Source organism: Panthera tigris, chromosome B4 (genome assembly GCF_018350195.1).
Source record: "Panthera tigris isolate Pti1 chromosome B4, P.tigris_Pti1_mat1.1, whole genome shotgun sequence".
Classification (NCBI taxonomy): Eukaryota; Metazoa; Chordata; class Mammalia; order Carnivora; family Felidae; genus Panthera; species Panthera tigris.
The window spans coordinates 27,115,164-27,136,724 of NC_056666.1; the positions used below are offsets into that span (position 1 = coordinate 27,115,164).

Below are 21,561 nucleotides of genomic sequence, written 5' to 3' on the forward strand. Positions count from 1 at the left end.
CATCACCAGGGGGTTGTAAACAACCATGGCCATCAGGTTGGCCCTGTACTGTGATTGATGGATGCCAAATAGACAAGCAGAAGGGTGAAGAAAACACGGTTAGGATGGGGATGATCCTAGTGGAAGGGGACAATCCCTTCCACTAGGAACTCAGAATCTAGTAGCTGAACTAAACACATGGGTTGATGAAGCAAATGCAAGGCATGCCACGATCAATGCTGTACCAAGAGCTTAAACAAGATGCTAGAGAAGTTTCACAGAGGCGAACAAGCAAGCTTGTTCAAGCAAGTCATAGAAAGCTTTCTTATATGGGAGATTTCCGATATCTTCAACACTCAACGAGGAGCACTTCTTCAAAATCAGAGCACCCTGGTAACAAATGCTGCCCTTATGTACGTGAAAGACAACAAGTCAAGACCTAGCAAGTACCTGGCACATAAGAAATATTAAATGAGGGCACCTGGGTGGCTCAGTCAGGTTTAGCATCCAACTCTTGATTTCGGCTCAGGTCGTGATCTTGCTGTTTGTGACTTCGAGGCACGTGTCGGGCTCTGTGCTGACGGTGCTTGGGATTCTCTCTCTCCCTCTCTCTCTGCCCTTCCTGCATGCTCTTGCGTATGCTCTCTCGCTCTCAAATTAAACAAATAAACTAAAAAAAAAAAAAAGAAAAGAAAAGAAAAGAAACATTAAATGAAAGGTAGTTCACACTTCTCCCTCCCAAGTCAGTGTCCTTTTTGTGTTGCTAGCCATTGCCAACTTCATAAGAGGCCAATATGTCATTCTCTCCCCCAATGGAAGCATTGCATTTTTTTTTCAATGAATGTTGGTAACCAACTTGTATCCTTTTTGTTCACATAGTTCCCATTTTTTAATAAGAAGTCGTATGTTTTTTTTTAATGTTTATTTTTGAGAGAGAGACAGAGCATGAGTGGGGGAGGAGCAGAGAGAGAGAGAGGGAGACAGAGAATCCGAAGCAGGCTCCAGGCTCTGAGCTGTCAGCACACAGCCTGACACGGGGCTTGAGCTCACGGACCATGAGATCCTGACCTGAGCCGAAGTGGGACGCTTAACCGACTGAGCCACCCAGGCGCCCCAAGAAGTTGTATGGGTTAAAGAAAATGCTAGAGTTGTTTTTGCTTGATCCCTGATTAGCTGGTATGTGATGGCAAGAGAGGCGGCTCAGGGCTGCCCATGTCTGGACCACTCTGATGTCGGCCACATCACTGTCTTTTTGAAGTCACGTGTGCATCTCCCTTCTACCAGTGGGATCCCAGCCAGCCACTGTCATTCCCTGGAGGACAGGAAAACAAGGTTTCCTTAATGAATCTGGGAAAGAATCGCAGACTGCAGGCAGGGGGATGCTTGGAATGTTCTGTCAACCACTAGTAAACAGCAACCCTTTGCTAGGGTGGCGACAGGGCTTGGGAGAGAGGCAGAGCTAGGCTGTTTCCCATTAATGTGTAGCCTCATGGAGGAAAAAAGCCAACAAAGAGATAGCAAATGATTAAAAATGATTTTTCTTATGCAATAACCATGCAGATTCATTCTCCTTAGAGTGAAGGTATATGATTAAAAATATTTGTTATTCTTCTCTTAATCCCCAGGATTGTCAATTTCCTGTCTGGGTTGATGCCAGATCTTCTAAGTCAACAGTTAACAAACATCTATTGCATTTTATTCACAGGGGGCATCGTTGTACCATTCCTCACCATCATACAATGATGTTGATGACTACTGTATTTTGTTTTTTTAAATTTTTTTTAAATGTTTTTATTTATTTTTGAAGGAGAGAGAGACAGAGCACGAGCCAGGGAGGAGCAGAGAGAGAGGGAGACATAGAATTTGAAGCAGTCTCCAGGCTCTGAGCTGCCAGTACAGAGCCCGATGCGGGGCTCGAACTCACGAACCGTGAGATCGTGACCTGAGCCGAAGTCGGATGCTCAACCGACTGAGCCACCCAGGTGCCCCTGATGACTACTGTATTTTGAACGTTTATTTTGTGCCTATCATTCTGTTAGGTTTTGACACACTCTTTCTATTTCTTGTGCTCTATTCTTGCTTCTCAAATTTTATTTGTGTAAGAATCATCTGGACATTTACTGGACATTCACTTTAAGAGTACAGATTCCTGGGTCCCAACTGCGGTGATTAGAAATTCTGATTGTGTCCGATGTGGATGAGGACCAGGCATTTGGCTTCCAGTCAAACCTAACATTAATCTGAAATTAGGTGGTCCATGGAACGCAGTTTGAGAAACAGATTTCCAGTTTATGGCCAAAAACAATTATGCAGAATAGCCTCTGAATTAATACAGAGCATGTCAGTATCTAAAAAATATATAAGGTTTATTAGCACTTGTTGACATAAAACCTTTTGTAGTTTTTGTATAATACTTATTGTCTGACTTTTAGTACAAGCCAACAAGAAGGATTCAAGATTTTTATCAAGGACATTAATCTTTAAAAAATGAGAACTGGTAGTGTTTTTCAAACTCAGAAAAACATCAAAGAATATCTAAGTCAACGAAAGGAAACCGTATATTAGGTCATCACAAAAGAGCCCTAAAGCAAGGAGGGAAGAGGGTTATTCTAGGTCCTTGAAAAGGCAAGGAGTTAAAGAAACAAGGTTTTTTTTTTTTTTTCGTTTTTTTTTTTCTTAAGAGGCCATTAAGCATTCTCTGGTCATTGCACATCTGCCCTGATGACTCAATAATCCAAGTTCCTTCCTGAGTCTGTGAAATCCCTTCTCCAGGACTCAGAGAAAGGCGGAGACATTCGGGCACCCGGGGCTGGAATCTGGCTCACGTTCCCTAGCCGGTGCTGGGTTTCTAACAGCATCACGCTCAAAGTTGTTTTCAATCATATTTTATATCACATATCCCGTAAGCAGCAGACAGATATTTTTGTCCTGTGTTTAAACCTCCCCGAATCAAGTAGGTAGGAGCAAGTGACTGAAGTTGCACAGAAGTGGGGTGGGTGGCAATGAGGAGAAGGAACGTGACTCTTCTTACAGTCAAAATAAAACTTACACAGGTGGTCTCTGAGCGACAAAATCCTGACTTAACGAAGAAATTTCCTTTCCTCTAAAATCATAACCGCCAACATATGCATACATGCGTATGTACAGCTGGCTTCTCACATATCCTGTCCACCACCTCGTGTCTATGCCCCGGTCACCAGTGTGGCAAATTGCCCAATGGATGGACCTCACCAACTTTCATACTCATCTGGGGAAGCACCACCCTCCCCTTTGTAACTCAGACAACTATCTACTCATACTCATGTATCTTTTCAACCTTACCTCCTTCTTCATTTTTCTATTTTCAAATCTTTTGAAAAAATCTCCCACCTTTCTCCTCGCTCTCCAGCCCCTCCACCACCTTCTATCCTCATATTTTCATTTGCTTGTTCATTTGAAATGGCCTTAGTCATGGTTGGGAAGCAATAGAACAGGGCTGGTGACACATCAGTGCTGGAGAAAGAGGGAAGCAAAACATCTTGAAATGAGGTTGTCATGATAAAGAGCCAGCGCTCAGAAACCACAAAAATCTTTGAAATTGCACCGTCATCTTCTTCAGAATCTACAGTATCTCAATCTCATTACCTTCCTCTAATGAAATCTGCCTTTACCAACCTTTCTGCTGAGACACAATTTCTTATTAAACTTTATTTAGGTATGTTTAGCCTAGTTGCTGGTATTGCTTCTGTGTTTTCTCTATTGCAACTATATAGCATTTCAGTGACATTATAAAACTTCTGCGGGGGTGACCCAGAAATCCAACAATATAACATTGTTCTAATCAGTTTTCGGGCTGATAAATGATCTCGCAGGAATATTGAGCTCCATATGTGTCTGCATAGTGCTGGGCACGTATAGGCATTTCCACAAGAAGAAGAAGAAGTTATTTCATTGATTTGACAAATTGAGGACAAATGGGAATTGTATGTCACTGAAGCACTCTGTCCCTGAAAGATGTGTTTATGGCAAGAAGCAATGTCACCACTGTGTATGATTACGATTTTCCAGAAAAGCCTCTGCGATTCATTGTCTTTTTTTCTCATCTTAACTCCTCCAGCCTGGAGATGATACCCTTTGCCTCTGCCTAGACACAACCCACCTGTCCTCCAGGGTGCCCTCCCAGAATGCCTCCCCTGCCGGCTTCAGCCCACAGAACTTTCCATGGTAGGGGCTGCCACTTTCTACATTTTCACTATGTGCCAGGACTATGCTGAGTGCTCAAAAGGCCTTACTTACCTCCTTCAATTCTCATTTCCTAGGAGGTGAACACTGTCATTATCCCCATTTTGTTAGAGAGGAAATTGAAGTGGACAGAAGTAAAGTAACACATCTAGAAAGTGGCAGAAGTACCCCAAATCGGGATCCACACCTTCTTCCTTGAGCACCTGATCACGCTGTCCTGTCTGCACCGTCTCCCCGGTATGCTTGATGTGCAGTAGATAACGCACACACACACAGCATCAGATTTGATTGTTTCTCTTTTCCAGTGTGTTTAGCTCTTTTGCTCTCTTGGCCTATATACTCTTCCATAGTCAGGGTTAAGGGCAAGGGTCTTTGGCCTGATTCTGCAACTTCTGTGTGCCTCCCTGAGCCCCAGTCCCGGTAGTGAGGATCAAAAGAAAACAATCCTCGGACCGGGGTCGCCCATGGTGACAGTGCAAACAGCTTCATGTGTTAATGCTGTTCTGACACTAAATCCACGGTGTGGCTAAGAGGTTTCCTAAAAATTCTGCAGGGATTCCAGTCTGCTCTGCCATCCATGTTTGCCCCTTGGACTTGACTTAGCCAACACCCTCTCTCTCTCTCCAACTCATCAGCAAACTTGAACGCTTCATGTCTTTTCTCTACTCGCCAAAGTACCAGGACTTTTGCCCCTGAGTGGACCTGGCAGTGGTCTAATCACTGCTGCCAGGGAAACGTGGAGTGGGCTACGAATAATTGTTTATTCTGCTCTGAACTCTCCCTCTGACCTCCTCCTTACTCTTGCCTTTAGGCATATCCTACTCCTAGCCTCAGTTTCCTCATCTATCACAAGAGAGGATAAACTAACTGACCTCTAAAGTCTCCAGCCTATAGCTAAGGCTCTTAGAGGTCTTTTTTTAAACGAGGAAATCCCAAGCACTAAGCTGTTGTCCCTGGCATTATTTACTGCTCCTCACACCTTCCATGATTGTGTTTTTCTGAAAGTGTGTGTGTATGGGTGTTTGTGTGTGTCTGTGTTGTATGTGTGTCTTTGTGTGTGAGTGTGTATATGTGTGTATATGTGTGTGGGTTTGCCTGTGACCGAATGAGGGTGTTTGTATGCATCTGTGTGTGACTGCATATGGGTGTGTTTATGTGCATCTTTGCGTAATTATATATGAGTGTGTGCATCTGTATACGAATATTTTTGTTTTGTATGTATCTGTGTGTGTGTGTGTGTGTGCGTGTGGACATTCGCACAGTGTTGAAGCCGCTCAAACCTAAGTGACAGGGAAAGAGAAAGAAGGTCCAGTCACCTGTACCTCTGGGGAGACCCACCCACGCAGGGCCCACCCGAGGCGGGTGAGCTAGGCTCCCTACTCGGGTGCCGCCCTCCCGCGGAGAGAGCCAGAGCCTGGAGGCCGCCTAGCGGGCGGGGCGGGGATATGGGCGGGGCGAAGCCGGCCGGTGGGCGGAGATGTAGGCGGGGCGAGGCCGGGCGGTGGGTGGGGCGGGCGGCGGCGGCTCCGGGCATGCTCCGCCGCGGCGGCTGCAAGCGGGGCGGGTCGCGCTGGTCCCCGGCCGGCCGGAGCGGCGGCGGCGGCGGCGGCGCGGGGCAGCATGAGGGAGCCGCTCGGTAAGTCCCGGTGTGTCTCGCCCCTCCTGACTCCCGCCGCCCATTTGGCCCGTTCCCACGGCGCTACGCGGGCCTCGCCCCCAGCCTCCCGCGCGCGCCCCCAACTTCTCCAGCCCGGACGTTGCTCCGGTGCGAGCCTCCCCCGGCGTTGGGGGGCGTCCGCACCCCCGCCCCGGGCGTCCCACACGGTGCCCGGCCCGGCCGCCGCGGGCCGCACGCCCGCAGCCTCGGGGTGAGGGAGCGTTCGCTTTTGCTGGGAGGGGGCGTCCGCGCCCCTCAGGTGCCCAGCCCGGGTGCGGGACTCGCGGGTCCCGCGCCGAGGGCCGCGGCTGGCGTTAGCGCTCGCTCGGCCCCTTTCGCGGGGAGGGCCCGGAACGGCGGGGGTCGCTGCCTCGGCTCTCGGCGTCCTCCCCGCCGGCCCGGCTCCGGCCAGCCCGCTCTTTCGCCTGCGCGCCCCGACTTCGCGGACAGCACCCCAGGAACTGACAGCCGCTGCTCAGAGTCTCCGAGGTCCCCGGTTCCCACGGTGGCCCCCTACCCGCCTCTCCCCCCCCCTCCCCCTCCCCTCCCCCCGGCAGTCCGGACCTGCCCGCGGGACGTTGGGAGCTCGTTGCCGCGCCCGGCGCTCCCTGCTCGGGTCTCCGCCCGGCCTTCCGCGCCCACCGCTTTGCCGGGTCAGGACCCGGGATTAGGGCGCTAATCGCCGCTGCTTCCCAGCAACTGCCCGGGGCTGCCGGGCCTCCCCGGCTGCTGGTGGTTAAGTTGGGGGTGGAGGGGGGGGAGAGAAAAGGGTGGGAGAAAGGAAAGAGCCCCGCCTGAGAGTGCTGTAAATCTCGTTAATCAGCTCGTTTATGGGATCTGGAGCCTGCCTGCCTGCGCCCGGTCTTCGCACTTGGATCTCCTGAGTACCCCCACCCCACCCCCGTCGCCATCAGTTCACCCTAGAATGCCCGGGTTTGCCTAGATGCCCTGACCGCAGTGAGGTTCAGCACCGCTCTTGGTCCTTGTCACTGGAGGTAGCAGCCCAGCCCCCTTGGGTTCCTCTGGGGTTTTGAGAAAGGAGCTGTGATTTCACTACTGGAAAAAAGAAAAATGAGAACTCCTCGCCAGCGCGACCTGGTCATGCCCCATTCCTTGCTCATCCGTGCTCTCTAGGAGCAGAGGACTTTGGGGAATTAGCTTAGGCAGATCACCCTCCCTTTCCGCCTCCCAACACACACACCCTGCCACCCTCACGGCCATCCGCGGCATCTCCTCCCTCTACCCCCATGCTCACCTCTCCCTCCCTTAGTCTAGTTGCCTGGCCTGTCTTAGGGAGACGGATGGGGTAATGTGGACCACACAATTTCAAGGGGGTGTGTGTGTGTGTGTGTGTGTGTGTGTGTGTGTGTGTGTAGCATCTTCAGGTCTTCCTTCTCTGGCTTTTTGTCTTTTCAGATTTGCAAAGAACAGACATCCTAGGGATTTGAGGTGAGGGTTGGAAGATGGGGTGGGAGGGGTCAGGCTGCCAGAAATACTTAGACAAAAATGGCAGACTCAGTATTCAAAACTGAGTGGTCACAGGCTATGCAGGTAAAACTTCAGGAAAACAGTGCCTTGAGTCAGGCAGTTTTAGAAGTTAAGATGACTGGATTATGGCCCTTTGGCAAGGCAAGCGTGTATAGTGTTTTGGAACTCATATGTGGATTCTATTTCAGGAGAATTGTGATGGTTTTCATGTGAAATTGGGAATTTGGTAAATTCATGTGGTTTTTCATAATGTTGTGTGGGTTTGAACTTTCTATTTACCTTGCTATTAGGTGTCTAATTCTTAGCCACCAACTAAACAGGCATCCTGCAGGTCCCTAACTATTACTCTGGGGAGGCAACTTGTAGCAAACAGTTTTCACTCCCACAAGAGTGGGTGAGCAAATATTTGTTGAACAGAGGCCTTAATCTGCTGGGCCTTCCTCCTGGCAAACTTCACCCTGTGCTCCAGAGAATGGAAGGTCAGGCCCTTGGCAGGCCCAAGAGATTTAAGGGGATTGGGTGGGCGGAGAAAGCCTGTGCCAGGAAAAAAAAAAGAAAAAAAACAAACCAAAATTTTTTTGTCTTTCTACCTCCTTGGGATATAACTTAAAGTGCCCGAGTGTTCACAGGCTCTGGAGGACTTGACAAGCTAATCAGAGTTAGTTAATAACGCATCTGAGTCGTCACAGACTCCAGAAGCATATGGCTTATTGTTCAATAGCTATAAAATGTAACTGGAGATTGGAGGTACACAAGGAGAGTAAATAAGGACCAGTTTTTCATTTAAAAAAAAAAAAAACACCCAAATCTGAAAAGATCCTTGGACTATAATTTTTTTTAAATGCAGCTTAAAAATAAACTAGAAATGCTATCAGTAAAGACAGCCCAGAAGTCTGTGGTTCCGCCAAGTTCCCATTGTCCTTGTTGGAGAGTCCTGTAGTTTGGGAGGACAGTAAACACCAGTCGTGCTGTAGGAGTCCAGAATTTCTCCCTTAATGAGCTTGGCGGGATTTCACGCTAATTAATCTAGAGAGAGTTTAGAACACAGAGTGTTGCGTTGAAACAATTGTTCTGTTGTGGTTTTGATTTTGATAAGCGAAGACTATGCCTCTGAAATCCTTTAGGTCTATCGTTGATCCCATTACCAATGTTTCTTTTTATTTATTTATTTACTTACTTTTTTGGTAACAGATGTTGTTTTTCACCTTTTGGATGGGAAGTGTTCTCTCACTCATTAAAACCTTGCTGCTGTGTTTTGTTCCAAGAGCTTACCAACTTAAGGAGTGCTGAGGGACACTTGGTAAGGCCAGCAGCCTGGGGCGGGGGTTGGGGGGGGGGGCAGATGGGTCTCCAATACTTTGATATATCCTTTAACCACTAACAGTCATGTAAAAAATACAGGAACTGCCCTGATACTGAAACGTCAGTTATCTTGATTTAAATTTGTGGTATCTTGTTTAGCATTTGGACTATTACCTTTACTTTCTTTAAATATATTCTCCAAAAACTTTCTGTAGATAATATAGTTGGGCACAGGCAGGCTAAACTAGTAAAGATTAATTATTAGACCGTGAAATATCCTTGTAAGTTGTTGCTTGTTGGTGATCTCTCTGTAGCTTACCTATAAGCTTGTTTCTTCTGTACGTAAATGAAAGAATGAAGAGATACCAAGATACATTTCGAAGAAGGGAAAAAAAAAAAAAGGAGAGTGAGAAAGCAACTGCATGTATACAAAGAATAGGAGAGATAGAAACCGAACTGTTGGTGGTTATCTCTTGGCACAGTGGGGTTCCTGGGAACTCTTTTTTCTTCAACACTGAATTTTGCAGCGTTTACTTCTAGAATAACTTTACATGACTTTTGCAATTAGAAAATAATTTACAAGTTTTATGAAATGATTTGAACTTTAACATTATTATAAAACCTTGGCTCTTTTGTTCTCAAGATATTTTCAAAGAAAACTAGTGTGTTCTAAGTTTAATAGACTATTCCAGGAATCTTTACATGTGGAGTTTGACATGCATGTTGGTAGTGGGATTAAATTCTAGTCTATTGTAAGTTTTATGGTTATTTTCTCAAATAGCCAGAAATTCCAGAAGATTTAAAAAATCTTATCCAATTTTACTCCTCTTCTTAATGACTACTAATCTTTGAGAAATGTTAATGAGGTACTTAGGGTCTCATAAAAAGGGGGTGGGGTCACCAAAGCAATAATTGTGTGACAGAACGTAGAGGTGAAAGAGAAGATGGGAGTGTGTGTGTGTGTGTGTGTGTGTGTGTGTGTGTGTGTATATGTGTGTGTGTGTGTGTGTGTTCACTCAGGTCTTGGGGGAAAAGACAAAAAAGAAGTTAGAAGAGATAATATTTATGAAAAAAATAAAGTGCATAACATTTGGTACTTTGTTTCCCTTGTCTCTCTCTGTTTTGGAATCAGTGCCTTAACACCGACCCAACCCAGCAAGATTAGCATTCCAGAAGTCCTTTTGATCTGAGACCCAAGTTTTCCACCTCCTTTTTTTTTTTTTTTTTTTTTTTTTTTTTTTTTGTCACCCTAAAGAAACTTAACTCAGGAATGGTTACCATACTGAAATTATTACTTCACAGATTAAATATGCTTTTTATGTGGAGAAGATTTTAACAACTTGAGTGCCCTGACAAGAGCTGGTCATCACAGTATTGTGGTATGGTAACAATAGCGTGTGAGCACTTCACCGCGCCAGAGTTTACACTGAAACTGTTGAGTTCTTTCTTTCATTAAGATGGAAAAGAGAAATGGCAATCCTATTGTTCATAATAAAGTACATAGAAAGCAGTAAATATCCATGTGTCAGTTAGCAACGTGCTTCATCCTGCTGTTAGGTCTTAGCTATTTACCTCTTGTTTAAAGAAAGTACTTTGTTATATATTAATCATAACATTAGACTGAAAAGTTGTCAGTGGAAGAAGTATTTACAGTGAACTGCCAACAACTTGAGGGACTAATTACATCTTAAATATGGAATGTCAGTGAACACAACTGAGAAGTTTTAGGTTTTCTAGAAGAGTAACAATGTCTAATCAAGACCTTTAGAATGCTGTTTTGTAACCTTGTATTAGATTTTTATCAGCAGAACATGTAACTTTAGGCTTCCTGGAAACAGGTTAAGAAACTCTGTAGCAGATAAGACCCATGTGCCATATACTAGACCCTTAGAACCTTATGTAATTTATTGCTCATTTATTTTTTTCTTCAGTGTTTCTTTTCATTGAGACTGCCAAATACGTAATATATTTTCAAAGATACATTTTCCTAATCCTACCTAAGAAACTGTTCTTAATTGTTTTTCTTTCTATCTGTCCATCTATCCATCTATCTATCAATCAAGTAAACCCTACCCCTAATGTGGGGCCCGAACTCAACAAGCCCAGGATCAAGAGTCACATGCTCTACTGACTGAGCCAGCCAGGCACCCCTAAGTTTTTTTTTTCTGATGGTGAGATCATATTAAGTTAAAGTACACGAAAGTGTCAGCATATGGCCCTTTTTTCCTTGAAAACGGCGTTACTTCATATGGCTCTTCCAAATGCATTTCGTGACAGGTCACTGTAAAATACAGTAAAATATAAATAAGAACATTAAAAAAGAAAAGCAAACCAGAATAAAACACCACTGTTGACATTTTGATATGTTTCCTTTTGGTGATTTTTCTCCTGAGTGTGTGTGTGTGTGTGTGTGTGTGTGTGTGTGTGTGTGTGTGTGAAATTGCTGTTGCACTGAATGTAGGGTTTGTATCCTGTTTTTCTGTTTAACGTGGTACCATGAGCATTTCCCTGTGCCATTGTATATCTGAAAACATAATTTTATACATGTGTGTGCATATTCTAGTCTACTGTGTGGATGCATCAGGGTTTTGTTTCTTTAACCGTATCTCAAGTGGACATTTATTTGGTCTAATTTTTTTGTCATCATAATTGAAACTTGGGTAAGTCTCTTTATAGAAGACTTTGTGGGTGTCTCTGATTATTTCATTAGGATGGATCCCAGGAAATGAGATTATTAGAGTTTCAGGTTTTTGAAGATTTTATAACATATGACTTTTAAGAAAGGAAATACCCATTTACACACAGATACTTCCCCCCCTCCCCATTCATACGCCCACACAAATAGGAGAACCCTTACAGCTTACCATGCCCTTACCAACAAATACTGCCTTCTGGAAACTTCGATAATTTGACCAGTGAATAATGGCATTTGGGTTTAATTTACTTATCTTTGATTACTGGTGAGAGTGATCATTTGTTTTACATTAAAAAAAATTTTTTTTACATTTATTTATTTTTGATAGAGACAGAGCACAAGTGGGGGAGGGGCAGAGAGAGGGAGAAGGAGACACAGAATCCAAAGCAGGCTCCAGGCTCCGAGCTGTCAGCACAGAGCCCGACGCAGGGCTCGAACTCACAAGCCGTGAGATCATGACCTGAGCCGAAGTCGGACACTTAACCGACTGAGCCACCCAGGTGTCCCAATTTGTTTTACATTTTTAATTGGGTATTTGTCTTTTTCCTTTATTTTCAGTTCATGTTCTAGGCAAATTTTAAAAGGAAGAAGAGTTTTGGTTGATCTAATGAGCTTATTAATAGTTTTATTTCATTGTCGTGGGGAGCCTTACAACTGTAAATACGAGAACAAAAACTATTTTTATTTTTAAGGCTGTAGAGGGAGGAGGAATTGGTACCTGTTATGAAATAACATCCATTTGCCAACGTCTACCCTGGTGATGAGCCCCTAGTCGACATACTACAACCTAGACCATTGCATCTGCAAGGGAGGGTGTTGGCTGGCCTTGTGTCTTTATGTTCTTTAGTACAGCCCAGTGCCTAGCACATTCAGTGTAAAACAAGTGTCCTGACCAACCTAAGTTGGAATAAGAGTGCAACACCTGCCCTCCGGGACCCCTGGGTGGAGAGTTGCTGGATGGTGTACTCCATGGCCTCAGCCCCCACCCTCTCCTCTTCCTCTTCTTCGTATGTGACCATTTTGCTCAGCTCTCTTGGTTGGCCTCTATGGGTGCTAATGGGGCCAAGGTCAGAGGTTCTGTCTTCGTATGACCTATTTAGCTTTGTTCCGTGTCATGGCCACAAGCTGTACCCTTTTTACTGTGGCCAGCTGACTTAGAAACACATGCTGTTCATCACAAGGGTGAATAGGCTAGAGAGACAGACAGATTTCTAGAACGAGAAGGACCCCGAAGAACCTTCAGAGAAGACTGAAGCCCAAAGATGTTCCCTTCTTTTGTGCAGTGTCTCAGGCTCAATTCAACACAACAGATACATATTGAACAACGTGGAGAAACAGAAATTCATCCCTACAATGAAGGGGTGGACAGCTCTCTGCTTAAATGCTAATGGCTAGTATTGAATAGAACTTCGAAATCTACCACAAAATAAGATTACTTTAAGTGGTCTCGTTCCGGTTTTTTGGACAGGACAAATAATCTGATGAAAATCCACTCAAAAATGATTTGGAGAAAAAAATGTATGGGACTGGGTTGGTTAAATTACAATCAAATTACCTGTCATCTTCTCCAACCGACACTTATTTCTGATTTCCACATTTCTCTTAAATGACCATTATCTTAGTCGCCAAGTAAGACATTACACTTGTTTTCTTGAAAATGACTTGTATTATTCCTTTTCCCCCATCTCCTCTGCTACCAGCCTTGCACGTTACAAGAGAAGAGACATAACTGCTCGTCTGTCTGTGTTCTAGCCACTTTAGTTGTCCACTTTCCCACCATACTGATTGTCAGGCACACTTTCCCCTGCTCGCCCAGACGCTTTTGTGGTTTCCCCTTGCCCAGATGAAGCCCAGATTCTATCAGTGTTGTAGATAAGAGTGACTATTTCTAGATCGATAGTTTTTCTTTTAGAATGTAGGTGGCTTTTTTTTCTTGGAGGTCACTCACTCCTCTCCCATTTACCATAGCTGTAGTTTGTCTGCTTCTCCAGTTCACACAACAGGTTTCACGATAGCTCTGTAGGAGCCCGAATCCAAAAATGACCAAAGAGGGCTACTGAAGGTCACAGAGCAATGATGTGATCTATGTGTGAATGAGTCCTATTACTGGGCATTGAAAATTAATACAAACACTGCCATCAAAACCTTACAGTCAAGTAAGGCATCAGGCCTTGCGGCTGTGTGTGCGTATGTACATATGTGTGTGTGCCCTGGTGTGTATTGGGAAAGAATCCTGTAGAAGAGCCATCTTAACCCAAGAGAAGAAAGGAGATTTTTTTTTTCCTTTTAAGTATAGTTTTGCACTTAAAAACTTGTTTTTAATGTTTATTTATTTTTGACAGAGCGTGAGTGGGGGAGGGGCAGACAGAGGGAGACAGAGAATCTGAAACAGGCTCCAGGCTCCGAGCTGTCAGCCCAGAGCCCAACGCGGGGCTCGAACTCACAGACCGTGAGGTCATGGCCTGAGCCGAAGTCGGCCGCCCAACCGACTGAGCCACCCAGGCGTCCCTAGTTTTGCACTTTAATGTCACCGTGCCTTTCATTTTTCCTTGTTTATATTTAGGCAGTATTTGGTAAATTAGGAAACTTCTATTGTCATCAAGGAAGGAAATTTAGATGGGTAAGCCTAAAATAGTAGTGAGGGCTTGGAAGCTAGACAGACCTGTGTTTGAACCTCCAATCTGCGCTTACAGGCTCAGGCCCTCAGCCTCAGTGTTCTTGTCTGCAAAATGGAGACATCCATAGCTACCTTAGGAAGTTTGCTGGGAGCATAAAATGAAATAAAGTGTGCTTTCTCTCTGAACATGTTTGTTCTTACGTTAAATGTTTCATCTGTGTGAATGGTATTTAGATATTCACAGAATGAAAAAAATAAATATTTAGAGTGAGCTCATTTGTCTCTTGTGTCCTGGTCCAGCTGGTGCTAAAAGCCCCCTCCTTCCCTGAGATCCTATCCAGGCACCTTCACTGTCCTGATCCCTCTTCCTAGATGAACAAGGTAACGAACCAAAGTAGGGAAGGAAAACATTTCTTAAATGAACTGGCTGGACAATCATACTTACAGGGTGATCTTACAGTGCAGATCTACCTTGAGGTGGATTTCAGTCTTCCTTCCAGAAGCTTCCTTGACCCCTTGAGACTGGGTCAGGGTCCCTTCTGCCTATTTTCCTGCTGTCTGTACAGCAGGATAGTAGCATTCTCAAGGGCAAAGTATGTGTCTTATTCATTATACTTTGAGTGTCTGGTGGTTTCTAAGCACTCAGGAATTGTGCTTCAATGTTTTGGGCTCTCCAAAGTACCACTTACTCTTCTAAGTGACTTGGATGGAGATCGAAATATCCATTCCCAAAAGATGAGATATGTGGGTGATATAAAGCAGGTTTGACCTTGGAAATCAAAAGTCAGATCCCAAGGGATACAAGAGGAATTAGGAAATAGTCTAAACTTCATGGCGAAAATTAACAACTAATATGAAGTCTTTCCATAAGGCAAGTAGTAACCCTTCAGAGACAAACTAGAACCACGGTAGCATGATAAATCCACAATCTTGGATTTACGTGGTGATTTATGCTTTTATATATCTTTATTTGGTCCTCAAACAGTCTAGTGGCACGGGCAGATGGGAGCATTGCCATTTCGCAGATCAGGAAACTGAGGTTTGGTATAGTTAGTGACTTATTCCAGGGGTCATAGCTGGGGCTGGGTGCCAGCGGCATTAGCACTAGGATTAAAAGGATCACCCCTGATACTTTGTTGCTTGAGCCATACCCATACCTTTCGAAGTTGTTAAATCCAATGCTATAATAATTTACATTTATGGCAAATTTTGCTGTGTATTTGTAGTTACAGCCACCCTGTGAGTCGGTGGGTGGGTGATCAGTTAAATACTGTTGATTTAGAATGCTGGGATCTCAGGATCAGAAAGAGACTTTAAAAGGGACAGCTTTTTGTCCAGTTCATTGGATGCCTGTCTCCTCAGCAAGCCAGCTCCTCTAACGGTGGCCTCTGTGATTGACGTGTGATGGGGCGCTTGCTACCTCTTGAGGCAGCCCATTCCATCTTAAGTAGATGAGGATGCTAAAGACAGTAAGCAGACGGTGAGAGGGATTGGAAAACCCATGTGACTGTTCCCAGATCTGTCTCAGGTGGTGTTTAGCATGGGTGGAAATGAGGTGGAGGCCCAGGGGAAGAGTTGGGATCAGAAGGTGAAGAGTGTCAGCCCAAGGAGAGAAGTCCTCGGGGATCGGGTGGTGGCTGGGACGGCCCATTTGGGTTGTGGGGCTTGCGGGTATGCCCATTCCTCTTTGTTCTCCCGCACGGCTCTAGGCCCGGTGTCCTGAAGCTGGCGTGCTTTGTAATCCCGCTCCGCAGAGGCACCTGGCCTCCGTGAGGCAACACAAGTCCGGAGTTCCCAATAACCAGTATGCTTTTGACCTCACACCTGTAAGTTCGAGTTATGGCTCTTACCTTTTGGATCTTTTTTGAAAGAGGTTTATGGGTCGGCCTGGGTCGTCGTGCCACTTGAGGGTTTGTTAAACACAATGTCCACGCGGACGTGGCCATACCAGACCAACCAGACCATTTCCTTGCCCAGTAAGAAGAGGGGCCGCGTGTGTGTTTGGTGAGGGCCCTCTCTCCTTGCGCACTGGCAGGGGGCTGTGCCGTGGGCGCTGCCTGCCCCCCTGTGTCCTGCATGGTACATGGCTTTTAAAGAGCCTGACATGGTAAGAGAAACTGAGTGTAATAAGACCTACATCCCAGGGCTTACTGTGGTGCCGACTGCATGAGCGACATGAAGCCAGTCAGTGGGGGGGGGGGCCCGATCTATGGGGGCCCTCCCTGATCTAAATGCTACAATGAGATAATTGCACCCCAGATCTATTTTATATACCAATTCCCTCTCTCATACACACGCACATGCAGTTTATCTAGTGAACTCCTAATCATTCTTCAAAACCCAGCTTAAATGTCCCTTTCTCCTTTTGTGCATTCCTTCCACAGTTATTTATTGAGAGCAGGCTATGTGCTAGATGCCGGGGGTATAGCACCGCACAGAACAGGGATTCGCCTTCGTGGCCTTGCCTCTGTGTTCCCGTAGCCCTCCCTGTGTTTGTAATGGGATCACTTTCCCCTGTGGACCGTAGTCCAGTGACTTGCAGTGGAATCCAAGAACACATGCTCGCCTCTCTGGTCCTTCCATTCCTGTGAACGGCCCAAGTGGTACAACCCCTGCGAGCCGTGCAACAGAAGCGTCAGGAATGGCTTCTGCTACAGTAACCGCCAGGGCCTGTCAGCCTTCCATAAGATGTGGGGGCCTCGTGGGAAGTGATCGACTTCCCGAGTTCGATGCTCTCTGCGCTGATGGCCGGGACTTTTCTGCCACCGTAACAGAGCATGTGGTGAAGAGCGAGGACGCGCCCGGTCAGCAGAATTGTGCGATGGGCCCCCGTAAGAATTCCCCCGACAGGAAGCACATGTGTCTCCCTTTCACCTGCACACAGGCCGGCAGGCATTTCCTGGCCATTGTTCGCGGGGGCTGCCACGGCGCCGTTTCCGTCCACCAGAGAAGTGGGGCCGGCTCTGGCCTAGCTCTTGCAGGCCTGGCCCGCGGCCCAACCTCCAGGGACGCAGGGCTGCTCCCCACTAGCCGGAAGCCATGGGAAAGAAGATTCCCCTGGGTAAAAATAAACATGGCCCGCCTGTTTTACACCTGTGCTCACAGGTAGGTTCCTTCTGTTCCGTGGTCCTTCTGCCCTGGGCCGGTTGACTTGGGGAAGTTGCCCAAGTGGAATTCATCTACCACGGTGGGATTGGGCAGTGGCTCCAGAGGGAAGAGCTGCCCCAGGATTTGTTGGCGAGAAATCTGAGTCTTAAAAATTTCACGTCACAGGGGCGCCTGGGTGGCTCAGTCAGTGAAGTGCCCGACTTGGGCTCAGGTCGTGATCTCGCAGTCCGTGAGTTCGAGCCCCGCGTCAGGCTCAGAGCCTGGAGCCTGCTTCGGATTCGGTATCTCCCTCTTTCTCTCTACCCCTTCCCCGCTCATGCTCTCTCTCTCTCTCTCTCTTTCTCTCAAAAATAAACAAACATAAAAAAAAATTAAAAACAATTTCACGTTGGAAGGGAGAAGTTGGGGATTGTGGAGCGTGCTGGGTGTGCGTGCTTGGCCAGCCGGGCCCGTGGTCTCTCACGATGCGCCCAGAGACCTGGGCTCTGCTCGCAGCAGCCCGGTGTGGCCGCCCCCCAGAGCCCCCAGAGCGCCAGGGTGGATCACAGCTCCGTGCTGATTAGAGATCCGGCTCTGCCCTTTGAGAGCAAAAGGTATGGCTGCAAGATGACAAGTATAATAAGGTAAAGCCGGACACTGGCAGTTTCTCATTTTAGAAACTCAACGAGGTAATTGCAGCTTCCGCATCTGTATTTATTTTGCCTTCACTGCTCGTGCCCATTGTTTTTGGATGCCCGGGGCAAGGGAATGGTGGACACTGTTAATCATTTCATTGCTTCAACGCTAGTCCAGACTTCTGCAAGAGGCAGCCGGCACAGGGTGGGGTCCCCAGGTTTCCCGCCTCATCCTGCAGAGCCCGTGCCACGTGCACCATCCCCAGTGAGTTAGACGGGGCAGAATTTTAGGGGGAGCGGTCCCCATTCCTTCACGTTCCCAGCTGGGGACGAGTTTGGAGGGAGCGAGGGGAGGAGGACGTGTCAGCCGCAGCTCCGGGGAGAGTCGGACACCCCTCACGAACCCTCTCTGTTGTCCCTTCAGGGTGGGTCCTGCCAACGCGACGGTCCCGGCGGCCGAGCTCCCATGAAGCCAGCGCATTATGTACAGCGTAGAGGACCTCCTGATTTCTCATGGATACAAGCTGTCAAGAGGCATCCCGGCGCCACACGACGGTGACCGCGAGGGCCGCCGGCATGCCAGGCCCCGCGCGCGAGCTGGCCAGGGCCTGCTGAATGGGTGCGAGGATGGCCCCGCGGGTCCCCCCCCCAGTAAGCCGTCCCCAGGGAAGGGCCACGTGAGTGCCTCGGAAGACAGCCACCACCTACGGAGAGCCCTCGGGGAGCCCCAGAGCGCTTCTGCTTCTAGAGCTCGTGAGGCGGGGTAAGCTCCCACAAGAGCCCGCCGTTTTCTTTTGTCTCGGGGACTTGGCGGCAGGTGTGCAAGACTGATCCTTCAGAGAGAGGTGGGGAAGGGTGAGAGACAGGGGCACTTCGTTCCATGGGCCGGGGGGAGGGGGGGGGTGGGTGCAGGGTTCGCCGCACTGAGCACAGGGCCTGGCCACGGGAGGCCTTTGATGAACAGTGGTCAGCAGGTGAATTCTGTCATGGGAAACCCATGGCATTTTAATACCCACCCTCTGTTTTCCCTTAGAATCTCCTCATATTGCCTTCTCTAGGAATCGTTTAAAAACCCTGGAGAAGCTAGTTTCTGTCAGGCACACATTCCTAGTGCATCAGGCTTCCTTAGTAATTAATATGTTTCAATATTGCGTACGTTACAGAGTTGGAAGAGGTGTATGTCCCCCTCCGTGTGTGAAGAAGAAAACCTTTCTTCTTGTACATTTGTGTAATTTCGTTGCCTTCCAACCCATCTTTCCCTTGCACACACTGGCCCTAATGTGGGTGTCCCATCTGAATACAGCTGCAATCTGTGGGTGTTTTCCTACAACAAAGAAGAGGGCGGGTTGGCTGGGGGGCCAGAGGCGGGGGTAAAAAAGAGGGAATTTGGGCGGCTTGCCACAGAGCCGCATGAGAGGGGAGCCCTGTGGCCCTCATGCACACGGTTTCCACCTAGAGGAGACCCTTGTCATCACTTCATAAAAGTGCATTTGTCTCCAGGGCTGCGTTAGGACCAGGCTCAGACTGGAGGAGGAGGGTTCTGCCTCTGTAGAGCAGATTATGTAATTGTGCATAACCGGCAAGAAAGGGACCAAAGCAACCAGTGGAAGCAGAGGCCTATCTTCAAGGGAAACAAACACACAAAAAGCCAAGCAAACTTAAAAGGGGAGTGAGTTCAGTCTAGAGGGAAAGAAGCAGGCTTCCATGGTGAAAACTCATCTTTCCCAGAGAGGATTTTCCATGTTGGTTGACAGCTTTCAGGTGAGGAAGGGAGAGGGTTCATTCTTAAAATTTAGAGCGTTCAGCCCCATCATCGAGTAAAAGCAAAGGTGATTGCCTTCCACGTGCGTGGTGCAGTGAAAGCAGGCTTATGTTGCCACGTCAGAACCATTTCTCTGGCAAGGGTTAGTGGCCAGGTTCAGGACGACACCCACAATGGAAAGGGACGTAAAACTGCTTTTATTTAACCTTGCCCTTCAGACTCACACGTGTGTCCACTACTGTCTTGGGCCTAAGTCTCTTTTTGGCCACGTTCCCTGAAAAACATGCCCGCCCTGGATTTTGGAAGAGGCTGCTTTCGGATGAGTTGGCTGAGAATTAGAGAATTAGTGTAATTACCACTACACAAACTTGTGCTGGACTTTGTCCTGCCCTCTGTTGCTTCTAGCTCTGTGCTGAGTATATCTGTACCTTCCACCTTGGATTTTGGGGCCCTGAGGCTGTACCTTGTCTCCCCTTCTTGTGTGTTTCCTACGGAGTTTGTTATGGTTGCTGGATACACAGTGTGTTTAATATGTGCTCGTGGATTCAGTTCTTTCTTCCACTGTTGAGGGGCAGAAGTCCTCAACTTGTAATGAGGTAAAGACTGGGGCAGTGGAATCCCTACAAATGGCCCTTGGAGGCTGTGTGGGGGCTCCCTCAATCTCAGAGGGCTGGATCAGAGATCAGAGTTGGGTCCCACAGTGGGGGGCAAGTAAAATCCCCTCTAGAATGCTGTGTGGGCCATGTGGCCCCCACGCTCGTCTACAACTTGCTCAGGACTTTCTAGCCCCTTTGTGCTAACAGGTTTTTGGGGACCCCAGGCACTCACAGCCCAGCCCCTAGGTAGGTAGGCATAATCGGATCTGTAGGCAGTCTTTCTTTCTGTCATGAAAAGTGCTCAGCTCAGTGGCTTCGTGTGGCACTGGGATGTCTTCATACAGACGACCGTGTTCTCGGCAGATCTGGCCATGTCCCCCCAGTTCTGAGGGGGGCTGATTACCTTCTGAGATGTATCTTAGCTGTCAGACTGAAGGTTGCCTTGTAGGGTAAAAACAGAAGATGCATACGTGTTCGCAGAAATCCATGCCAGTGCCCAAAGCCTCTGAGACCAGCTGCAAGCCTTCCTGGGTTGAAGTGAAAAGATGTTTTCTTTCTTTAGTAGCTTATAGAGACCTGAAAACAGGAGGCAAACAGAAAAGCAAACAGAAAGGTAGGCAGGAGAATGCGTTTTCAGGAGAAAAAAAAAAGTGCCTTGAGAGGAAATAAAGAGGTGCTAATCGTTAAAGCCTGAAAACTGAAGAAAAAGCAAACCCAACAATACTTTGGCTTCTGTGAACTCTGAATCTGGATGAGCAAATGGTGCTTTGCCAAATGCTAGCCTCCAGGCTGCCGACCAGGGCAGCTGTGGTCCTGCTGCGTGCCCGTCCCACACGGCGACTCTTCTGGGCTGGGCTCCAGGTCTGGAGGGGCAGGGGGTCCCGGGAAGGGCAGGTGGGGCCCCCAACTCCACGCCATCAGGGTGGCTGGGAAGCATCACGAGGGTACCCTCTTGCACTCTCTTAGGAGGGTTGAGGTTTGCCTTAGAGAGTATCCCCCCCACCCCAGGCCAGTCCTCAGGGCCTCGTGGACTTCCCAGAGAAGGCGGTGGTCAAAGTGGTTTCCAAGGCCACGGGGGCCAAAAGAAGCCTGGTTTGTTTTATTCTATTAGGAGAGCACGTTAGCAGAGTCATATTTTATAGCCAAAGGACATGAAGCCCAGAGGTCCTCGGTGACTCTGTAAGGGCCACTCGGAAGGAAGCCTGGCTTGGGCCCCAGGCTCCAGGCTGCCAGGCAGGCCAGCGTCTGCTGCTCCATAGCGGTGTCGGGCCCGGATCAGCTCTCCCCGGGTGGGGCCTGTCCCTGCTTGAGAGGGGCCTGCATTTCTCCAAGCTCCTTTCACAGCTGCCTTGTGGCGGACTGTCCTCTCTCACTTCCTTGTCCTCCGCCCTCTCTATGGGCACGAGGGGATGTGCGGTGGCTCCCAGGGCACAGCTGTGTCCCTTTCCTGTCTGGGGAGCTGCCTAAGGAATGCATCCTGTCGTGTCTAATCTAATCTAATCTAATCTAATCTAATCTAATC

At 47.6% G+C, this 21,561-nt stretch overlaps 1 protein-coding gene across 7 annotated transcripts in view; it reads left to right on the top strand.

The window, feature by feature from the left end:
• Positions 1–5,749: 5,749 nt before the first annotated feature.
• The window catches only part of JCAD (junctional cadherin 5 associated), a 42,248-nt gene continuing 26,436 nt past the window's right edge, over positions 5,750–21,561 (top strand). For 2 of the 7 annotated variants that reach the window (XM_042991317.1, XM_042991323.1), the window contains exons 1-2: positions 5,750–5,836; positions 18,106–18,444. In XM_042991317.1, coding sequence (XP_042847251.1) covers positions 18,164–18,444 — 281 coding nt within the window. In that variant the 5' untranslated portion in view covers positions 5,750–5,836; positions 18,106–18,163. Of the gene's footprint in view, positions 5,837–8,538; positions 8,646–15,299; positions 15,440–15,668; positions 15,786–18,105; positions 18,445–21,561 lie in introns of those variants that run through there. The other 5 variants (XM_042991320.1, XM_042991318.1, XM_042991321.1 and 2 more) reach the window with 5 other exon arrangements.